Raw genomic sequence first — 23084 nt, 5'->3', positions numbered from 1 at the left:
CAATAGTTGTGACTCTATAAAGTCACAGAGTCGAGATACGTTAGACCTAGATACTTTGTACCCACAAGAGTATTTAAATAAACTTCAATTTTCTGGAATACCATCACATAGTTTACTACCAAAAATACATCTGTTGGGAAGCGAGTATACATTCCAAGAATAAGATTTGTCCACGATAGTCCAGATTTACCTTTCACTTTTAGTAGAAAACAATTTCCTGTTAAGGTCTGCTATGCAATGACCATAAATAAAAGCCAAGGTCAGTCTCTGAAAAAGGTAGGATTATACCTATTATTTATAATACCCTATTCTTAATATAGAGGTAGGCTAGCTTTTTATTAGAAATGGCCCGATTCGAGAGGAGCAAGGTCTCCAATTACAGGAAAAGATAAATATGAGAAATATGTGATGATCAACTGATAAGTAAACCTATTATTTATAATACCCTATTCTTAATATTAAATATGGTAGCTGCTAAGGTTACGTATGGTAATTGCTCCCCACTTCCTTTGATAACCACCCCTTGATTTGGGTAACTCCAGCCAATTGCCATTTAATTGATTTGGCCTAGTGGATTCAGCCAATTCCCAAAAATAGAATTCAATTGCCCCATATTGGCAGCTGTCATACGATTCTTTTTCCTGGAATATACCTTTAGTGGATTTTTATCATTACTTCCCTCCCGGTAAAACGCCTTGTCCTCAAGGCGGAAAGTAGGGAATTGCTCCTTTATCAAATCATAAGTTTCCCATGTGGACTCTTCGATGGGGCGGTTACACCAAGAAACCAACAGTTCTAAGTTTGGGTGGCCAGCTTCACGAACCCAACGATGAGTGATGACAGAACTTGGTTGCCAGTCAATTTCCCAGTCTTTGGTGATGGGTAAAGGTGCAGTTGGGACTGAAGAAAAGGAGCCATGAGCCGGTTTAAGCATCGAAACGTGAAAGACTGGGTGAACTCTAGCTTCGGGTGGTAGTTCCAGCTCATAAGCAACTGGGCCTACTGTTCGTTTAATACGATATGGGCCAAAAAACCTTGGAGAAAGCTTCTCGTATCGGCGCTCGGCCAAACTTTTTTGACGGTAAGGCTGAATCTTCAAGAAAGCATAATCACCAACCTGAAACGTGAGTTCCCGTCGCTTCAAATTTGCTTGGTTTTTCATCCGGTCTTGGGCCTTTTGGAGGTTTTGTCGTAGGAGCTTCAACATATCATCCCTATCAAGTAATTGATGTTCCATTTCTGCATTTTTGGTTTCCCCTGTAACATAAGGAAACAAAGAAGGAGGTTCCCTGCCGTAAACAACAGTAAATGGTGTTGTACCAGTGGATGTATGGTAACCAGTGTTATAAGAATATTCAGCCCATGGTATGAAAGTACTCCATTTGGTTGGTTGTTCACTAGCAAAGCAACGTAGATAAGCTTCTAAACAACGATTTAAGACTTCCGTTTGACCATCCGTTTGAGGATGATAACTTGTGCTCAATTTCAGTTTGGTTTGACTTAATCGGAACAATTATTGCCAAAAGTTGCTAAGAAAAACCACGTCTCGGTCAGAGACGATAGAGCGAGGAAAACCATGTAATCGGATAATCTCTTTGCAAAATATCGCTGCTACCCCTTTAGCCGTGAATGGGTGAGATAAACAGAGAAAGTGAGCATATTTGCTTAGGCGATCCACCACGACTAAGATAGTATCGAAACGGCTTGATGGGGGTAAACCTACGATAAAATCAATAGAAATATCCTCCCAAACTTGGCTTGGAATGGGCAAGGGCTGAAGCAAACCGGCGGGGGACAGAGTTTGGTATTTCTGTTGTTGACATATGACACATTGTTGCACAAAAACCCTTACATCCTGTTTCATCTTTAGCCAATAATAACGAGAGCACAATAGTTTATAGGTTTTTAAAAAACCTCCATGGCCACCAAGTGGAGTATCATGTGCTTCCTGTAACAGTTTTAGCCTGAGGGAAGATACTTCAGGTATTACCAAACGCCCTTGATAAAACAAAAGCTGATTTGCAAGAGAAAAATCAGTAGCTGATGAAGGATCTTCATGTAGTTTGCTAATTAAGTCTCTTGTAAATGGGTCGGTTTGATACCCTGCTTTGATTTCAGCTACCTCAACACAATAAGGCACAATTAATGTCAACAATTCTCCTGAATGAGGTCGTCGAGATAGAGCATCAGCTCCCTTGTTCTCTTTTCCTGCTTTGTGAATAATCGAGAAATCATAAGGCATCAATTTAAGTAGCAACCTTTGCTGCTCAATAGTGGTAATTCGCTGTTCTAACAAAAATTTCAGGGTATAATGATCGGTACGGATTAAAAAATGACGACCAAGCAAGTAATGACTCCATTTTTGTACCGCCAATACCAATGCCAATAACTCTCTATCATAAGCCGATTTAAATCGGTTAGATGGAGAGAACCCCTTGCTGAAATAGGCCACAGGATGGTCTTGCTGTGATAATATTGCTCCCACACCATCCGATGAAGCATCACATTCTATGACAAAAGGTTTTGAAAAATCGGGTAGCCGAAGGACTGGAGTGGATAACAAAGCCTTTTTTAAGTCATTAAATGCTTTAAGGGCCTCTTCTGACCAGAGAAATCCATCTTTCTTGGTTAATGCAATGAGGGGACGGGCTATGACACCATAATTACGAACAAAGCGTCTGTAGTACCCTGATAACCCAAGAAAACCTCTCACTTCCTTGACTGTCGATGGTACGGGCCATGATTTAACTGCTGATATCTTTTCTTCTTCCACACTAACTCCTTTCGAGCTGATCACATGCCCAAGGAACACCACCCGTTCTTGCCCAAAGCAACATTTCGATAGTTTGGCAAAAAATTGGTTGTCATGAAGTAATTTTAAGGCCTGTTCCAAATGGAATTTGTGTTGTTCCATACTTGGACTATAAACTAAAATATCATCAAAGAACACAAGTATGAAACGTCGCAAGTATGGACGGAATAAATCATTCATGATAGCCTGAAATGTGGAAGGAGCATTAGTTAGGCCAAAAGGCATGACCTTGAATTCGTAATGACCCGAGTGAGTGCGAAAGGCCGTTTTTTCGATATCCGGGGCTGCCACTCTAATTTGATAATAACCCGATCGCAAATCGAGTTTTGAGAACACTGTAGCACCATGCAGCTCATCGAGTAATTCGTCAATATTGGGGATCGGATATTTATCGGCAATAGTTATCTTGTTGAGGGCTCGGTAATCGATGCACATGCGCCAAGAATTATCTTTCTTCTTCACTAGTAGTACAGGGCTTGAAAAATGGCTGGTGCTTGGTTGAATAAAACCAGCGGCTATCAACTGTTCCACTTGTTTTTCTATCTCATTTTTTTGGGAATAGGGATAACGGTAAGGACGGATGTTAGGTGGAGTGGAGTTTGGCATAAGTGGGATTGAATGGTTTTGTGATCGAATCGGGGGTAGATGTTGAGGCTCTTCAAAGATGGTGGTGTATTGGTTGACAACAGGTTGCAATGGGAGGGGTATACAAGGGGTAGTTTCTGGTTCAATGGCTAGGTGTTGGAAACTGGATGACTTTTGAGGACCGGATGAAATGCCTTGTAGCTTATATCGCTTTCCATCTATTGAAAAGATCATAAATAATTCCTTCCAGTTAGCTTGAACCGTATTTAACGTAGCTAACCATTGAACACCCAAAACTAGATCTGCTCCACCAAGAGAGAAGGGATGAAAATCCTGAGTGATCTTGAGGTCATTAATCTGTACAGAAAGATTTTTGCAGATTTGACCACATCGAATTAGGTCTCCGTTACCGATTTGAACACCAAAAGACATTACCGGTTGAGTCGCCAACTTAAGTTCATTCACCAAGACATCTGAGATAAAATTGTGTGTAGATCCGCCATCTATTAAAATTAAAACTTCTGTAGAATGAAGCATACCATGGATTTTCATTGTGCTAGGTTGCGATTTTCCCAGAATAGCATGTAAGCTAATTTCAGCAGTCTCCTGTTGGTCAGAATCAAGATCAGTTAGACCCATTGTAGGAGATTCTTCAACGGCTTCATCAGCTTCTAAAACCTTGAGTGTACCGGTTTTGCAACGATGACCTGGTCCGTATTTTTCGCCACATCTAAAGCATTCCCCTTTTAGAAATCGATTTTGCTTCTCATTTTCGGAAATTCTTGAAACATTTCTTGATTGGTTTGATGTTTGGGCTGGGATAAAAGAGGTCGGTTTAGGATCTGCTTGTGAGAGTTTCGAATTTGGGGTTCCCGAGATATTTTTCCCAGATCGATGACAAGTGAGTTTAGATTCGAATTCCAAAGCTAAACTCATGGCACTATATACCGTACGGGGTTTGTGAATTCGTACATCTGATTTTAGTTCATCTTTTAGGCCATTTAGGAATACTCCTAAAAGACAGTGATCTGGCCAATTTGAAACCCGAGAGGTTCTCTTAGCGAACTCCTGCCGATACTCTTGTACTGTACCAGTTTGTTTAATGCTGCATAGGAACTCATCAGGGTTCTGAAACTCAACAGGGCCAAAATTTCTTGTAAATACGTGGACCAATTCTTCCCAGAAGGTGATCGGACGATCATCAGATAACCATGAATAGAGGTCCAAGGCATCTCCTTCTAAGTGCATTGAAGCTATCTCCACCTTTTCTTCATCCGGGATCTGATAGTACCTGAAGTATTTTTCGGCTTTCAGCAACCATCCACGTGGGTCTCCGCTACTAAAAGTTGGGAAATCAATTTTGTTGTAGGGTTTATGTGGCATTCGACCCCTCCAACTGCTTTCCCCCTCATCGTTCTTGCTCCCGCTGGACCATTCCCGCTTTTTCAGGGCTGCTATATCTTCCTTCATTGTTTCAATTGATTCCAGCTTTGCTGCTATGGCAGCCAATTGAGTGGCAATGGGATCGGGTGGGTTGTTGTCGCTATTCCGGGTTTGCACCATGTTATTTCCCGGCAATGGAACCAAATGATATGAACAGGGTTGTTAAGAATAGAGGTAGGCTAGCTTTTTATTAGAAATGGCCCGATTCGAGAGGGGCAAGGTCTCCAATTACAGGAAAAGATAAATATGAGTAATATGTGATACTCAACTAATAAGCAAACCTATTATTTATAATACCCTATTCTTAATATTAAATATGGTAGCTGCTAAGGTTACGTATGGTAATTCCTCCCACTTCCTTTGATAACCACCCCTTGATTTGGGTAACTCCAGCCAGTTGCCATTTAATTGATTTGGCCTAGTGGATTCAGCCAATTCCCAAAAATAGAATTCAATTGCCCCATATTGGCAGCTGTCATACAATTTTTTTTCCTGGAATATACCTTTAGTGGGTTTTTATCAGTATAGCTGTCCGCATTAAGTCAAAAAGAAACAGCCCTTTATAAAGCAATTAAAAAAGAACATAATCTTTGAAAAAAAGGAATCACCTTGTAAATGGCAGGCTCCTTTTTGAGTGCCATCACCACCAATTATGTAAACCTAAAAGTACAACACCAAGATTTTATAAAACTTTTCTTAAAAAAGATCAAATTTGTTGTTGTAGATGGAAATAAAATAACAATATAACATGAACCTGATTTATCCCACGATCCTGGATGTTATCAACAATCTTGTTTGTATCATGACCACCTCTTGAAGTCTGAAGAATAGTTCCACCACGTTTATGAATATCATTCACAATTTTTGGAGTCAATTCCATGGTGTTTCTTGAATAGAAACCCCTATATCCTCCCTCAATCCCAAGTATGTTATTAACACCATACATAAAATTCAACCCGCATACAATCTCCCTGATGACTGTGTTGATCCCTGGGCATAATCCGCCACATGTCACAATACAAGCTCGTACTTCCTCTGGCTTGAAATAAACCTAATGTTTTATAAAATTTCTTAGACCAAAATGAACTAATAATGTGTGATGTTATGTGAAAACTAGCTTAAACAAATCATCACATATTACCTTTTCACGAGGTCCTGCACGCCTAAAGTGCACTCCTCTTGGACTGCCTTTCTGAACAACAATCTGCAATTAGATGTCAAAGGTTTAAGAGCAAATTAGATTTCATGCTGAAAAGGGATGTGTCTATGTGGAATGGTTTTAGAGAAATAGTTTATGTACTTGGTGTGCTACAACATCTTCTGAACTAACAAAAGTGTTCCTGTGGAAAAGAGTGATAATGTATTTAGTAAGTTGCAAAAGTAGACATGTTTTGTAAAAAGATTAGTGCACAAGTTATGGTTATAACTTTATAAGCATAACATTACAGATCTTGAAAGAAGGGAAAAACTTACTTAACTATTGCATAGGCTTGGCTGTACTCTAACGGATTTGGATATGTCTGCAAGAAAAAAGATTAAAATAAAGATTATCAAAAACCAAGTAAGAAAAGAGTCTCATTTACTTAACTATTGCATAGGCTTGGCTGTACAAATGTCTTCAGGTTCACGAAATTTTTTACAGAAAGATGTATCTTTGATCTTCGTAGATTTTGGAAAATGGTTAGGATCGGAACTAAGGGATCATATATGAAGGCTAAAGGATAAAGTACATTAGGTGATTTCCTTTGTTCTATATAAATATATATCAATACGCATACATAAATATATGGACACGCAAAAATGAATCAACTTCATTAATATGCCGCTCTCAATCAAACTTGGACTACTCCCAAAAAGGTAAATTTGATTCTTCAGGGTAAGAATGGTGGATTCAAGTTCCAAATAAATAGGATTCCGTCACTAACGCGGATACAGAGATTTTCTTGTTGTATCATATCTTGCTGATCATCATTTTTTTTAGAACATAAATAATTTCAAAACTGAGAACTTGTTTGATTGACTTGGAAAGTGAAACAGAGATGTAAAATACCGGTAAATCAGGTAGGAAGTTCGTCAAGTGAGGAACGTCTTCGAGGACGAAACCTTCATCGTCATCATCATCGGTCGGAGTGTTACCCAGATTCGAAGTTTGAGCTCTAATAGGGTAATAACCGGTGATTAAGGACTTCCTGGAGTATATTTGCGGTTTAGAAGTGAAATTGGTGAAAAAGAGAAGGGGCTTGTGGAATCTGGGAGAAAATGGTAGCGTTTTAGTGAGAGAAAGCTGAAGATTTGGAGAAGAAGCCAGTGAAAGATCCATTGATAGTATGATTTTTGACTGAATGAATGAATAAATCAAATGCTTTTTCCTAGAGATTTTGGGCGGAGAGACGAGTATATGCAGGTTGAAGTTAGTCTTGGGAACGGCGATGGTCAAATTCGATACAAATTTTCGAGCGAATATGAATCACCGTCTAAATTTGGACATAAGTGTTTCTCAAAATGGTAATTTTAGTTTCTTTATGTTTTCACATCATATTGGTTAAAAATTTTGGGACTTGAGCTCGAGCTTTATTTTCAAAGCTTGAGTTCGGTTTAAAGAGGATTTAAAATATTCGGGTTCATACTTGTTTGTCGAGTAAGGGCATCCGCAATGCATTGAATTTCATAGAGTTCAATAGATTGTCACATCGTCTTTTTACAATTTATACAACTCAATTATTTTTTTTCTCTATGCATTGAACTCTACAAAGTTCAATAGAATGTTACAAAATATAATTTATAATAAATATTTAAGAATTATAAACTTTCATTTTTCCCGTTAAAAAATTCAATGGCGATTGAACTCCAAATTCATTGAATGTCAAGGTGACATCTCATAATGATACAGTTTCATCCATTGAATGACACATGGACTTTTCATCTCTTTCAACTCTCTTACTGAACTAAACATTGAGGATGCTCTAAGTATAAACAAGCTTAAGCTCAGCACGAGCTCGTCTCGGTTAATAGTCAAATATCAAGCTCATTTTTGTTTTTAAGTTCGTTAAAAGGCTCGTTTATCATTATTTAATATTTGATACTAAATTATAATTTAATATATAAAATTAAAAATAAAAATTATATTATATAAATATGCATAGGCTCACGAGGGGCGGCTCAACCAATCTGGGGGCTCTAAGCAAACAAAAAAATTAGGACCCTTCGGATAAGCAAAGAGATTCAAACTTGAGACTCTCAATTTTACAAACCAATGCTTTTACTACCAAGACAAGCTCCAACTTGTCTTTGTAATCTAAGAAATATGTGTGTGTGTGTGTGTATATATATATATATATATATATATATATATATATATATAATTACAAAATAAGTTTTAAATTTGAGGGCCCTAAGCCCTTGCTTAGTTTTGCAAAGGGTAGAGTCGGCATTTAGGCTCACGAGCCTAATCGAGCTCGGCAGATGAAGCTAGGGCTCGGGCTCGTTTAATAAATGAGCCTAAAACTAAGTCCGAGCTCGTTTAACTCAAGTTTAAGTCAAACTTTTAATAAGTTTATCCCAAATAGCTCACAAGTAGTACGACTCGTTTAAACATATTCATTCTTCTAATATAAAGTTATTTTTAGTTTATGATATAGTAGGCATAATTGACTCAATGTGTCCAACACAATATCAGATTACTGGATTGAAATTTTAAACCATATTAATTAAAAAAATATAAAACAACAAAAAAAATATCATATGTGACATAATAACCAATTTAGAAGTTTATTATGTAGTTTTCGAGAATGGCATCACAAACTAACATTAAATTCACAAAGTAACTCTATGATATACTCGGAAGAATCACATAACACTTTTCGTTTAAGATTTTGCTCATGCCACGCCAAAGAGATCGTTCCATGTTGGATGAAAAACTTTTCATTCTTCCAGCTAAATCTCAACATCCTGCTTGAAGGCATCTCCTAACGTCTCGGTTTAAACATTTAAATCTATAGAGATCATGACTTGTACTCCGTGATGCCACCCTATACATTTCACAACTTGATCATTTTAGTACTAACATGACATGTATGCATTCTCTACTACTTACAATCCATTAATTGACCTCAATGCAAACATCACTTGTATTCATCATATCAAGTCTCATGTCTTACAAGTGCATAAAAAGGTTCCATGCTTGAACATATGTTTTCGTACGTTAAGAATGAAGAATAGGAACGATATTATTCTTGAATGCAAGTAGTTTGAAACAAGTGGGGTGTTTGCATACCATTATGGTTGCAAGCATTCATTATCACTAAAGTATAAAATAACATGAAATTTAGAAAGTTCTCAAAACTACTTGATTTTGCTTTTGGATTTAATAGTTTTTGTTTAAAATGAATACTTTAAGCATGTACTTCCCAAAAAAAATTATTAAGTTCAAATTTTTTTTCTCAAAAGCTAAAATCTTGTTCTCAACACATCCTATCATCAAAAATTATGTATGAAACTATACTTTTAGAAGCACTTCAACCCAAATCTAAATACAATCTCACATCAGGCATTCTTGTATGGAAGACAAGATAGACATCCAAAACCTCATTTGTGATTTAATAAATAAAAATTACTGAAGTTGCCAAAAGATTTTGTAATTAAACATGAAATAATGAATTTGTCAATAATTTCCCCTATATCATAAAAAATAAAAATAAAAAGTACACTAAAAATAAAACAAGTTGGTATAACTAAACCAGCAAGAACATGGGTACATAATTGCATGCGGAATTTAGTTAACAAAGGCACATGTTTCAACCTCATCGACTCCTTTCAAGAGACATCTTCTCATCATGTATGTAGGATAATGTTGTTAAATAGCAACCAACTATCAAAAATGTCCAATAAAGTCCCAAAACTATTTTCTTTACGTCTAACATACCATCAATTATGGGTATATTCATTAAACTTTGAAAAAATGACCATAACTCATGTGATATACACATGTGTTTTGCATATTAATTTGTGATGTAATATGTATATGGAAATATATATATTATAGTTGAACAACACACCCATGTCATGTGTTTCGCATATTAATTCTTGGAATTACATCACAAACTGCTTTCTGTACAACACGCTCTAAGCCAGTTACCTTAATTAGTAGATAGCTGGCAAGAGTTCTAAAGACAAAAATGATCAATCATATGTTGAATAACATCTGCCCCATCTGTATGCAGGTTGTCATCTTTTACCTACATCCAATAAGGGCATAAAAGTAAAATTACTATTATTTGCTTGTAAAATTTCTTGTTTTTAAGCTTAGCTTACAAGATAAGAAAAAAAAAAAAAAAAAAAAAGTAGTACCTGAATAACACTATGAGCAGCAAACCTGGATCTACTATTGTGAAAGCTCACATCTACTTTTTCCCATGATACACGAGAAAGCCCAGTCACAAGTTCCTCTGTACCACAAAACAAACCTTAATTTAATTAGGACAAATGAAAATCCTTTGTAACATCAATGATTAAAGTCTTGTATGGGTAAAGTGTTGTATACATAATTACATATAGTCTGTTTGTGGACTGAATAAACCTTCTGAATGATACTAAATGACCATTTTTAGCCCTTACTTTATAAAAATCACAAGATTCATCAATTTTAACTCGAGAGGAATTGGGAGGAAAATTGAACAAGGGCAAATAGATAAAGGGGTTAGTCTCTTAATACATTAAGCCAGGTTTTTTTACTTAACCCATTGAGACATTTTGTCCACAGTATGGGTAAAGTGACTGAATGGATAATGTCATGATGATGTTTGACCGGATAAAGTGTTTAATACATCTAAGTCTGTTTCTTTAATTTATGAACTGAACAAACTACTAAATGACCATTTTACCCTTGCATTCAAAAAAAAAACAATCCATGATATTCATCAATTTAAACGTGAGAGGAGTTGGGAGGAAAAGGAATAAGGGCAAATAGGTAAAGGTCAGTGTCTTAACTCTTAATAGTTAATACATTAAACACCTTTTTTGGCTTAACCCATTAATTTGTGTCTAGATTAAGTAAAAAAGAAACAGCCATATATATCTGTCCAGATTAAGGGCTTAACCCATTAAGTTCATTAAGTCAAAAAGAAACATCCCCAAAAACAAACCTTCCACATCATCTGAATTATCGCCACTTGTCAGATCCGGCTCAAAATCATACGCCTTGCAGCGTTCTTCGTACACGACATGAGGATACTTTTCATTTACAGAGTCCTCCCACTACAACCACAATATCAGATATATAAAATAACAATTAAAAATGTACACTGATGTATTGACAAAAAAATATTAAAGCTTATGATGTATGTACCTTTGGTAGTTCTATGTTACGCCTAATTGATGAAGTTCTCCAGCCAACAATATCTAATTTTGTTAGTTAGGGAAAACCAAGGAAAGTAAAGAATGAATCACAAATTGTATTCCCTCAATCATTAAATCACAACTTTGGTCCCAAAAGTAACTAGCTTGCAATTTTGGTCCTGATTTTGATGTTTCGTAACAATTTTGGTTCCTCAATTGTTAAATTTAACTCTTCAGTGTTAGGTATTTTTATTAAATGACCATTTAGCCCTTGGACCAACCAGAAAACAAAACAGTCTACCACAGGGAACAATTTTGTAATTTTCTCATAAATTTATTATTAAACTATTTTCAAAATAATAAGGTATTCTATTACATTATCTTAAAAACTACAAGTTTTTAAATTATTTTACCTTAAACGACCATTTTTTCCTTGGCCCATTGACATTTTTTGTTCATAATTTTCAATCTTGTAAAATGTGAATACTACTAGTTTAAACACGGACACAATTTGCAAAATTCTAACTTTTTAACAGATTACTACATATGAAAATTTATTGTAATGCAAATTGTATTCATATTCAAGACATTGGTATTTACAAAATTCAAAAAATAATGAACAAAAAATGTTGGTGGGCTAAGGAAAAAATGGTCCTTTTTAAATGAAAAATAACTAAAAAAACATTCCTATAAGATAATTAAAAATAAAATACATGATACTTTATAAAAAAGTTTGATAATAAAATCAAGAGATAATTACAGATTTGGTCGCCTATTTTTCTTTAGGTCCAAAGGGCAAAGAGGTCATTTTGATTAAAAAAACAAACTAATTAGTTAGATTTAGCGATCAAGGGACCAAAAGCATCACGAAACATCAAAATAAGGACCAAACTTGCAAACCGATTCCTTTTGGGACCAAAACCCAAAAAAAATATCACTAAAATTGTAACTTACTCTTTTATATAATATTTTCAGCCAAATTAATAGGGTGCAAAGGATACGATCATAGCCAACATTTGCGTATGTGACCCGTCTTTGGAATGAGCGTAATGCTGACCTGGATTTTGTTAAAAATATTAAAAACCAATAGAAGAAACATCTGATAATGTAAATCATTAATTAAAATTTAAAAACAGGTATGCCAAACATACATGAAATAACAATCACCATAATCCTCCAACATCCGGTTAAGTAGTGGAGGCTTTCCTTCTTCATTATCCGTAAGGAAAAGGTGCCTCCCTGTTCTTCTAAATATCCAATGTATAATAGCTACAGCAACTTTCTCTAAAGCAGATACCCCGAAAAGAAAAGGCACCTTACAAAACAATTCCAAAACTAATTATTATATGTAAATTTTACTAAGCAAGGGTAAAATTGTAAATTTGGGAGGAGCAAAAATTACCTGTTTGTTGCCCCTTGAACCAAGATGAGGTGTTGCAACAGTTATAAAGTTCACTGGAATCAAACCACCTATTGTGGGTTTTGAATCCTCAGAGTCTTTAACTGATGGAGGCCTATATAATCTCCCAATAGTGTATCTTGCCACTAAACCTCCCACTGAATGTGCAACAAAAGAAATCTTGCGAAGATTTGGCTTTTGCTTAATCACTTCAAGAACCTGAAGAAATAGTAATTATATATCGGTGCATTATAGCATCCTGCCTTTGTTTCTTTTTATTACTGTAAAAGTATGTGAAAAAAGAAGAGTCTAACCTCCTCGGATAATCGTTCACCCATTACATCTACACCATCTAATGTTTGAGATGATGCGTTCTTTTCACTGCCTACATTACACAAGCAAAATACAACTTGATAAAAAAAATAAAGCTCAAAAGTATTTCATAATCATGACTCATGAGATGATAAAAGCTTTGTTCATCAGGTGATATGAAAAGGGATAATGTTAACAAAAATGATCCTTACGATGAACAAATACTTTGTCTGGTAGTGACTTGACAAACTGCTCTGCTCCAAATTTCCAGTCAGCAGAACTGTAACATTGTAAAGCATTTCCATTTAGATATTAAGAATCGGCAACTTAACAAGATAATGGAATATCCAAAGAGGGAGAAATTTGGTATGAATTCATCATGGAAAATCTATCTATGAAAGTAAATAATAAGGCCTTAAGTGATTAATAACAAATGTTAGCATATGCTTCTATAAAAAGCCAGCTAAATATTTACTGTACTATAGCAAAATCTTTTAATAGCTCATATTACATTTAAATTTCTTCATATACAGAACAAACGCATACGCTAATATGAATTTTCAAATTCATTCTACGTTCTACTTCTAGATTTCACGCATCTGAGAATTCATGCAATACAGATAAGATTCGTTGTCCATGTATTTCATTTAACATCATCTGGAATTGAAGTTTGTAGGTTATGGTAATGAAAATCTTAGTTGTAGGCAGACAGGAAACGACTTTTCTTTTGGATTAGGATCATTGTGAAATTTAGTATGATTTTTGCGAGTATGATAATCGTGACACTAATTTCTCTTTAAACATGTTCATACAAAATTACAAATATAATCATATTAATCTGTTAACGTTATACACATTTGTATTATTGAACATGTTAATATATTATTTCATGACAGTGAGTGAAGATGGGCCCAGACCTGATATTATTCTTCAAAAAACTCCAAATATCTTTGCAAACTCAACTAATCGATAAACAACTTGCCCTAATTTTATTCAAATCAGAATTAACCAGAAAAATAAGAAATCATGAAACATGAAACATGACTAATCTCAACCTACACGGCAAACATTCTCCAAATATACGTTAAAAAAAAAAAATCACCGATCCAAGAAACCTCCAGTTGATAACAACATTAACATCTTATAATATTAATTGAACTACAATACTGCATAGTTTGATCATCAATAGATGTGTCTAACCTTCCAAGGATTCCATTAACCATGACGACGAGATGATCGGCGGTTGAAACATCAGATTCATGACAACTGAATATATTTTCGCCGCCAGACGCCGCCTCTGACGAACAAATATCGCGATTTTCCATCCTTTACGCTTGCGATGTCGACTACTAATAGAATGCTATAGAAATGAACCTTGAAATTTGGAAATTGTTTAGGAAATAACACGAATTATGCAAATATACAGAAATCAAAGAGGATACTGATATATAACCGAGTGAATGTCGATAGATAGAAATGGGAAGTCTTAACAGTGAAGGAGGAGATTGAAGAAAGACGACGTGGAGATGACGGAAGGATTTAACGGGGGTGGTTGTATTATAATGAACTCCTTATCAAAATATAAATGTTCTGCCTTTTTATATTATATTTGACGAAAAAAAAAACTATAATATCTACTTTTCAAACCCGAATAAATCCTATGATATTTTAAGCTTTATAATATTTTATATTTTTTGTTTTTTTAAATAATTTTAAATTATTTTTAAATCCATCTATTTTATTTTAATTGATTCATCTAAAGCTATGAGGTTTATATTTGACAAAATGTTTAAATGTAAGAATGATATTTTGGCACCAAAAGTCATAATCTTTAACGCCTTTCCGTTACATTTGACGGATAGCAAATTGCTGAATAGTTCATGTCGACAAAATACACAAATGGTCCCCAATCTTACTACAACTTTTTATTTTTAGTCTTATGAGAAACTCATTCCTATTTCCATCCCTTCTAAAAGGGGGTGGCGATAAGTCTTAAATTTGGTTCGAATTAATTTGTATAATTATATAGCTTCAAGCTATCACTCTAATCCAGCCTAACATATTAAATAAATTGGTTGACAATAGGTTTACACATCTATCTTTTTCCAAGTCTAATAAATAAAATTAACCATAAAATTGATCCATTTAATTTCAAAACAAAAATAAAATAAAAAATATTACATCCAGTTAAACAATTTACAGGACCAAATAATTGTTCAAAATTATAAAATAATATATATCAATTAGTCAAATTAAGTTAACGGTTTACTAATGAACAAACAATAGCGTAAGTTTAAATGTGATCGTTTTTTTCTACTTCTTAGAGACCAAATGATTAAATATTTATATTATAAATAAATATATGGAGGGTTAAAATTAGATCAGAAATTTTAACCACACCCCAACTTATTCAATTAAATGATTACACGTTTGGCATGTTTGATTAAGTTATTTCATACCTATTTTGTCATCTATAGCCTAGCTTTGCAAAGAAACTATTCACTGTTTGTTTAAGGTCTAAAACTATTAAGTATAACAAAAACTATTAATTGCTACTTGGATAAACTATAAAGTGGTTTATTAGGGGGATTGTTTGTAAAATTCAAAAAGAAGAGGCACTAATAGAGTGGGAAATTTATGAAGAAGGGAAATGTTGATAAATCTAGTAAAGGGAAGGTGGGATGGTGTAAGACTAAGGTAGGTCAATTTTATGAAAACAACTTGGACGATATGTGTTGGATGATAGTGAGTCGTGAAAGTTAGAAGTTTCAAGCTTTGAGGTGTAAATGTGTAAATATGTAAAACACGCAAAGAAACTTGCGCTATGGAAAATGGAGTGGAGTTCGGCATCAACCTTTTCCTAAATAAAGCATTATGACATGAAGATGATGTCCAAAACTATAAAGACACAATATTCTTTGATTTCAAACATAAAAATTATTCTAAACTCATCATGTTTTAACATCCCATGTCACAATCCACAAATGTCTTTGTTTTTAAACATCAAAATCATCTGAAAAATAAATGCCTTAAAGGAAAAAATGACTAAAGAAAATAAGAAGGTGCCACAAGGAATTATGTGTCTTGGAAGTAATACATATCGACATTTATGAATCTTTTTCTTGCGGGTATAAATGTACATAAATCTTTCATTACCTTTTATATATGATTCACGATATATTTTAGCTTGTCGTTACTACGATAAAATATAGATCAATTAGGCCTCAGTTGTTCAAACCCACAAGGAATGTATGGTTAAATTTTGTGTAAAAAGTGGTTCAATTCTAGAGACTGTGAGATATGATCTATCAAACTAGAAACTTATCTTGTTGTGAAAATAATGAGAAAAACAAGAATGGTGAGAAAAAAGCAAAAAAAATGTCAATTGTGATTATATGAACGGAAGATGAAAACAACGGCTAAAGGTTAAAAAATAATTTTAAATTGATTGAATTGTTCAACTCTACCGATGCGTGGGGCCCGGAAAATTTAGGGCCCAATTTTCTGCTCATTTGCGTAGTAATTTTTTTAATATATACAAGAAGAATTTAATTTATATCAGAAATGTTGTTTGGATTAACTGGCAAGGACGCATTCATGTGGTAATCAACTAATCACTCAAGGTCGAATCATATGAAAATGTTTATCTTAAAACTTTTCATTCTACTATATATAATACTTATTGTTTTAATATAAGAACAAATTCAATTCTATTTTAGGGGTTTTTTGTTCACGCACATGGTCAATGATATGGGTCGACCCTAATAACAAGTTAACATCATAATATATTTTTCATATGCCTTATCTCATAGATTAATCATAAACAACAACCAATGACAACCTCAAACTATGATTAAGCAGTATGCTATTTATTTGTCATGCAATGTGCCACAAAATGTTATTAAGGAATCTTATAAAAGAGCTCATAACTGTAAACTTATAGTATCATGTTCGTTAAAGGTTTATTATAACAATTATGTTGTCGTGAGCTTCTCAATAGTTTTAAGTAGGTTGGCCGGATTGTATAGCAATACATATATTCGTACAAGAAAGTATATAGGAAAATAATATTTGTATCGAGTATATTAACACTCATGAAATGCTAGAAGGTTATATGATGAAAGGTCTTCTACATAAAGTGTTACGGTAACAAGTTATCAAGATAGGTTTAATTCATGACCTTGGATAACTTTCTACCGTAATGGTTTGTTGCATGTAAGATTATGAACCAATTACATGATTAATTTTCTCGTATATTACAAGTTTGTTGTTATGGCTTATTGCAATGTCAAGATTTTGTATAAATGCCTTAGTATAATTGATATGGGTCTCTTAACGGTGAGAGTGTGTATGAATGTATGTTAAAGTTTATACTTAGTTGATCATGGTAACCGGTCATTAAGCCAAGTGGATAAATGTTAGAACACATCTAAAAAAATATAGTCTTAGAACCATTTATATAATTTATTTTATGTTGGTCATCCAACTTATGTGAGATATTACTCGAGAAAAATGTCTTAGGAGGGTAACGAACTATCGTTTTTGTTAACATTTGGTCTTTTTTTTTTGGTACACCATTTACTATTAAACTTGTTGTAGGTGTTCAAAAATATCATTATTACCGGGTATTGAAGGTTTCTGGCGAGTATGTCATTCCGGTCGTCTTCTCTAGCGAGTTTCCGGCCACCATGAGTTTTCTGGCTATTCTCGGGCCAAATGTAGATGAAGAGTTGGATTTGTTTCTTTCAGAGGTTCAGATGTACTCATAAGGTCCAGATGAAGACATGGGTTTGTTTCTTTCAAAAGTTCAAATGTACTCAAACCAAAAATCAAAAATTTGATGAAATCAAACAAGATAAGATAATAAATCTGATGAGATAAAACAAGACCAGAAATCTGATGTACTCGTATTCATCTGTGAACGATTTTCAGAAACGTTTTGGTTTGAACACAAATCTTCAAAGATCCAAACGATTTTAGGAACAATTTATGAGTTTGTTCATCAAAACCCATCTAAGACACACATACACACACTGAATCGAAAAATCAAAGTCGGAATACGAACAACCAAAAACGAGCTTGAATTGAAAAACGAACCAATAACTTGTTCTTGTGTTCATCGTGTGTGTAGAACCCAAAAAATCCCTAAATCGATGTGTTTAGATCTGAAAGGAAGCTCGGTTTTCTACTTCCAATGCTCGATTTTTCTTCTTCTCTATTTTCCATATCTACAAATTGATAAAATGCATGAATGAAACAAGCAATTTATGTTGGTTGCCGCTCGATTGGAAAAGGGGTTTAGGGTTGTATCAAGTGTTTATGAAGATGATGAACAAGGTAACAGATATGGGTTTATCAAATCTGACACACACATGCTTGTGTTTTTTAACACATTTAGGTCCATTTTCCATATCTGCAAAAAGAGAATAGAGGTTGATCTAATGTTGGAATTGTTGGTGATTTTAGTGTCACCATGTCATTTTAAGTAATTGGAACTAACATGTGAGCTAAGGGGCTTTCATGATTTGTACTCTAATACATGTACGGGGTTGTGCGGAGTACACGCATGTATAAGATTGAGTTAGAAGCCGGTTCGACGACTAGTCGGGGGTCCGGGGTTTCCAATGGGGCACCGCCCCTTTGGCGGGGTCTAAGGGCAGCGCCCGTAGCGGGGTCCAAGGGGTAGAGCCCCTGGCTGGGTCGAGGAACATTCTAATCTTGTAACAAATGGAGCCACTGTTTTATTCCTTTCCAAAAATAAACTATAATGGTTATTTGTGATCTTTCCATCAAGGAACATTCTAATCTTGTAACAAATGTAATCTTTGGCCTAACCATATGAAACTAGTTTAAAGTATTGTAACATCCGGAATTCCAGATTTCATAATTTAATTATTTATTTTGGGTGCAGAAGAGGGACTCGACGAGTTGGCGCTTAAACTCGTTGAGTAGGATCACAATTTGTTGATTGGATTAATGAATGGACTCGACGAGTCGGTAAGGTGACTCGACGAGTCCGAGCTGTGGACAGAAAACCCTAAATCTTTGGGCATGTGCCCTATTTAAGGGTCCTTATAGCTCTCAGTTGCGGGTACCATTCCAGAGAAAAGAACCCTAGTGACCTTGAGAGTATAGTGTGAGAGGAGGAGCCATCTTGAGCCTTTTTGGTGTGATTTTGCAAAGGAAGAGAAGGGATTCAACAGGAAGGACCAAATGAGGTTGTGATTCTAAGACATTCAAGCAGGAATCTCCATTTTGAGGTAGTGATTCGACCCTTTCTTCTATTTTGTGTAAAATCCTTGAATTTAGGGTTTCTTTACCCCTTTCTTGGTTAGAATGTGATGCCTATGAGGTCCCATTGAGAAATAGACATTGGATCTGGACCTTGAGAGGTCCAGAGATCCCCAGCCTTCCAACTTTATTTTGTTCCATTGGAGTTGTGAACCTAGGTTGCTATTTTAGGAGCCATTTCTTCAAATAAGGCCATATGAGTGTTGCATGGGCTTAAAGATTGGACCTTTACGTGATGATTGGGTGTTAGAAGGTCAGATCTACAGGTTGGAGAAACAGATCTGACCTCAGAAGGTCATTTGAGTGTTGCCATGGAGGGAACTCGCCGAGTCCATAAGGGGACTCGACGAGTCAAGTCGGGTTTCCCCGCGATTCATGACCCGTGGTAACCCGTCGAGTGAAGGGTTAACTCGACGAGCCGAGAGGGGCCATAGGAGGATTCAGAGGACAGGCTTGGACTCGCTGAGTCACCCATGTGCACTCGACGAGTCTGGTCAAAGTTTGACCGTTGACTAGAGTTGACCTCAGTTGACCTTGGAATTTTGGTCAAGCTGATTCAAGAGAGGTCATAGAGGGTTAGAATGGTCTTCTACCCATTATTAGGGATGAGAACATGAGAGGATTTTGATTAGAGATGTTATCATTTTGATAGGAGGAGGCTAGGTCGGGTTATTGAGCACGAGAGGGTATCCGACATCATGCGAGGTGAGTCTTTTCACTATACTTTACCCTGAGTGGTAGTTATGTGTGACCGGAAGGTCTTATGTGCTTACATTAAGTATTATGTTATCCTATCGTATGTGACATGCTATGCATTATGTCTTTGTGATTTATGCTATGCGGAGTTTATAGACCGGACCGAAGGGTCCAACGATTTATGAGGTCGGAAGGCTCAAGCAGACCGGACCGGAGGGTCTAACGAGCTTAGGACCAGAAGGTCCACAGAGTTAAGGTCGGAGGGTCCATAGAGTTAGGACCGGAGGGTCCATAGAGTTAGGACCGGAGGGTCCACAGAGTTATAGCCTCGAGTGGCTAATAAGTGTTGTATGTGGTATTTTGGGGAACTCGCTAAGCTTCGTGCTTACCGTGTTATGTGTTATGTGTTTCAGGTTTTCTCAGTATCTCGGGACGACATCGGCTTGATTGTACACACCAGTGAAAGAATTATGTTTCAAGGATCCTGGATTATTAATTAATTAAGAAGGGATTGTGTTTTGTAAACTAAATAAATGATGTTTTATGAGAATCATATGTTTTTCAAAAGAAAAATTATTTTGAAAATTTACAGTGTTACAATTATATATTTCAATAACTTTTTATTTTTTTTGCTAACGACCTTGAAAAAAAAAGTACAAAATTTAGAAATTGGTTTCCATTTCCAACTAAATACAATCTAACACATTCTAGGAAAGATACCTAGATGAGCAGTTGTGGAGTCTACTGAGAGGGTAGTGAGATGCCCACGTGGAGTGAAGTTGCTTGAGTTCGGTGATATCCTACGGGTATGAGGAGAGCAAGTAGGATAATAGCCTAGAGGGGTTTTACGTGCTAGTGGAGATTGTTCGATGCCCGAATGTTGCTTGCTTCGTGCTTTGTGGAACTTTCGATGATGGGAGTCAGCTACTAAGTGAATATGACGATATTCAGGAGGTAGATGGCTGGCATCATTAGGAGTTCTTCAGCAACTGATGGCAGAGAAGTGTGGGCACCTAGGAAGAGCCTAGGGGTGACCGTGGTCAGATGAGTGCGCTGACAGGGTAGAGTATTTCGTTGGGGGGAGCGAACACGAGTAACGGGATGGATGAGCGAGAAGGTTGAGCAGCTACTTAGGAAATTTGGGAGGGTCCATGTGGAAGGTATGGTAGATGTGGCAGGTAGTATGGGCCCGTACTACTGAAAGCAGAGGACCCATACTTGATACAAGGAATATTCGGGAGATTCTAGGTAGCAGATTGAGATGTGATGTCATGGTTCGAGTACCATGATTGGCAGCAGATTGAGAGGTGATGTCATGGTTCGAGTGCCATGATTGGCAACAGATTGAGAGGTGATGTCATGGTTCGAGTACCATGATTGGTAGCAGCTTGAGAGGTGATGTCATGGTTCGAGTACCATGATTGGTAGCAGATTAATAGGTGATAACATGGTTCGAGTACCATGGTTTATAGCAGATCGAGAGGTGGCCACATGGTTCGAGTACCATGATCCGTGGCGGTTAGTGTTCCTGGTTCTACCAGTTATTTCATGGTGATTGTCTAGACTGAGATCAGATGTGAAAGAGTTTGGGGCCAGAAGGCCATGATGAACGAGTTTTAGTGGAGCATCCCTGGAGAGGGAAATCGAGTTAGCTCCAAGGGATTGTTGGTGATATGCCAGTTGGAGTCGCAAGACTCAGGGATGAGTAGGGATGGTGCGTTATGGAAGAATACGGTATGGGCCGGGTGACCGACCGATAGTGGAAATGTCACTTTCTGTGACCTGAGTAGTGCTAATCTCGTTTCCTGTGGGAGACATAAGAGGTGTTGAGATTTTGGTTCCTGAGTTTGGGGGTGAGCTCTGTGGGATTGCACTGAGGGTGATCTTCAATCAGAGTATATGACAGTGGGCCTGCCGCGAGGTAAAGATATAGCTTTATCAGGTCGTCAGTGGGGACCGAGATGGTCAAGGACCAGGATGCACCCGACTGAGTATAGTAGGGCATGTGTTAGTTGCAGTGTCGGGCGATCAAGAGGGATATATCAGGGCGGTGGCTCTTATTGTCTTTGATGGGTATCGAGAGTGGTAATGTGGGTTCTACTCCTATCATGAGAGACGTGATGGGTGTGGGTTGAGGAGTCGATGATGAGGAGGATGATAGTTCACTATTTCCAGATCAGGGTTGACACTGGACCGTTGGGAAGTCCGGTGATGGAATGTGTGGGATTCTGACTGACTATAGGCAGTCATGATGGGAAGTTCTGAGGATTTCATCTGAGATTCGGGGTATTGGAAGTTGTTGGATCTCTGTCGGGGAGATCATCAAGCGTTGCGTAGCACCTTCCAAGTGTATGTGTGATGTTACTAATGGAAATAATATGTGGGATAGATTGTTGGTGCACCAATTGGTGATGGTTTGAACCCTAAGTGGGGGAGAACCGGGTATTTTATTGAGGGGATCAGAGATTTGTTCGAGAGAGGTTAAGGATCTGAATATAGAGACCTGCGGTGCGGATTCATGAGTGCAGGGTTATTGGTGATCGAGGATAGGTGCAGAGGGAGGTAATGCATGTGGTATGTGTTGAGAAAGGATGAGTGAATTGGAAGATTCTTCGTGGCATGTGCTTCTCAGGGTTAACATATGTCAAGTTCGAGTGTGATCAGGTCGCTGGATTGCGAATTCAATAGCTGAGATTTGCAAGTAAAGGTATAGATTGTAATCTATACCCCTGAAAGGGGTAGCAGTTGATTCGTCAACCAATTTCAGGGTCGAGATGAGTAGTTCTCTATGATTAGTGACCAGTAGAGGGGGGAGTTTCGGGTTCTCGACAACATGTTCTGAGTCATTATCGATGCCTCGATGTTTTAAGTTGGGAAATGGAATACTCTGAAGGTTCAAGTTGTGCGAGAGGAAGATCGGTTGAGAGGTTCCGAAAGAGCAATGTGGTATCCAAGCACGGGGTTGTGAATATGAGATCAGTGGATTGGGCAAGACGTCGTGAGATTCTGTGTTGGTGTACCAAAGTATCCGGGGGAAGCACATCGACTAGTTGATGTTAAATGAGATTATTAAAGAATGAGGATTGCAGCGAGAAAAGGAGTTGTCGTGTCGATTGCCGTCAGGAGTAGTGACACTTACTTTTGGATGGGTATGTGTGCACCTATCTATGTTGGGCCATGGAATGTGGGTTAATGGATGCAGCGTGTGGAGCC

The 23084-nt window shown here is 36.6% G+C and overlaps 2 protein-coding genes across 3 annotated transcripts; both read right to left on the bottom strand.

The window, feature by feature from the left end:
- Positions 1–5000: 5000 nt before the first annotated feature.
- On the bottom strand, positions 5001–7299 carry LOC145132904 (ATP-dependent 6-phosphofructokinase 4, chloroplastic-like). 2 transcript variants are annotated; one of them, XM_079067858.1, is made up of 7 exons: positions 6891–7299; positions 6314–6360; positions 6141–6180; positions 5982–6044; positions 5595–5891; positions 5449–5500; positions 5001–5343 (listed from the first exon to the last, which is right to left on the bottom strand). In XM_079067858.1, the coding sequence occupies exons 1-7, from the start codon at positions 7158–7160 to the stop codon at positions 5129–5131; spliced, it is 984 nt and encodes a 327-aa protein (XP_078923984.1). In that variant the 5' UTR covers positions 7161–7299; the 3' UTR covers positions 5001–5128. The 2 variants fall into 2 exon arrangements, with proteins under 2 accessions (XP_078923984.1, XP_078923985.1); XM_079067859.1 differs by having other exon boundaries at positions 5214–5332.
- Positions 7300–9841: 2542 nt separating this feature from the next.
- LOC145134237 (lipid droplet phospholipase 1-like) lies at positions 9842–14455 on the bottom strand. Its single transcript, XM_079069113.1, has 10 exons — positions 14085–14455; positions 13097–13164; positions 12887–12957; positions 12576–12791; positions 12325–12488; positions 12175–12230; positions 11184–11236; positions 10981–11092; positions 10187–10284; positions 9842–10074 (listed from the first exon to the last, which is right to left on the bottom strand). The coding sequence occupies exons 1-10, from the start codon at positions 14207–14209 to the stop codon at positions 10003–10005; spliced, it is 1035 nt and encodes a 344-aa protein (XP_078925239.1). The 5' UTR covers positions 14210–14455; the 3' UTR covers positions 9842–10002.
- Positions 14456–23084: the final 8629 nt, after the last annotated feature.

This window comes from Lactuca virosa, chromosome 8 (assembly GCF_052849685.1).
Source record: "Lactuca virosa cultivar CGN04683 chromosome 8, Lactuca_virosa_CGN04683_v6, whole genome shotgun sequence".
Taxonomy (NCBI): Eukaryota; Viridiplantae; Streptophyta; class Magnoliopsida; order Asterales; family Asteraceae; genus Lactuca; species Lactuca virosa.
The sequence above is the reverse complement of the archived record's forward strand: the minus strand, read 5'-3'. Positions and strand labels throughout refer to the sequence as shown.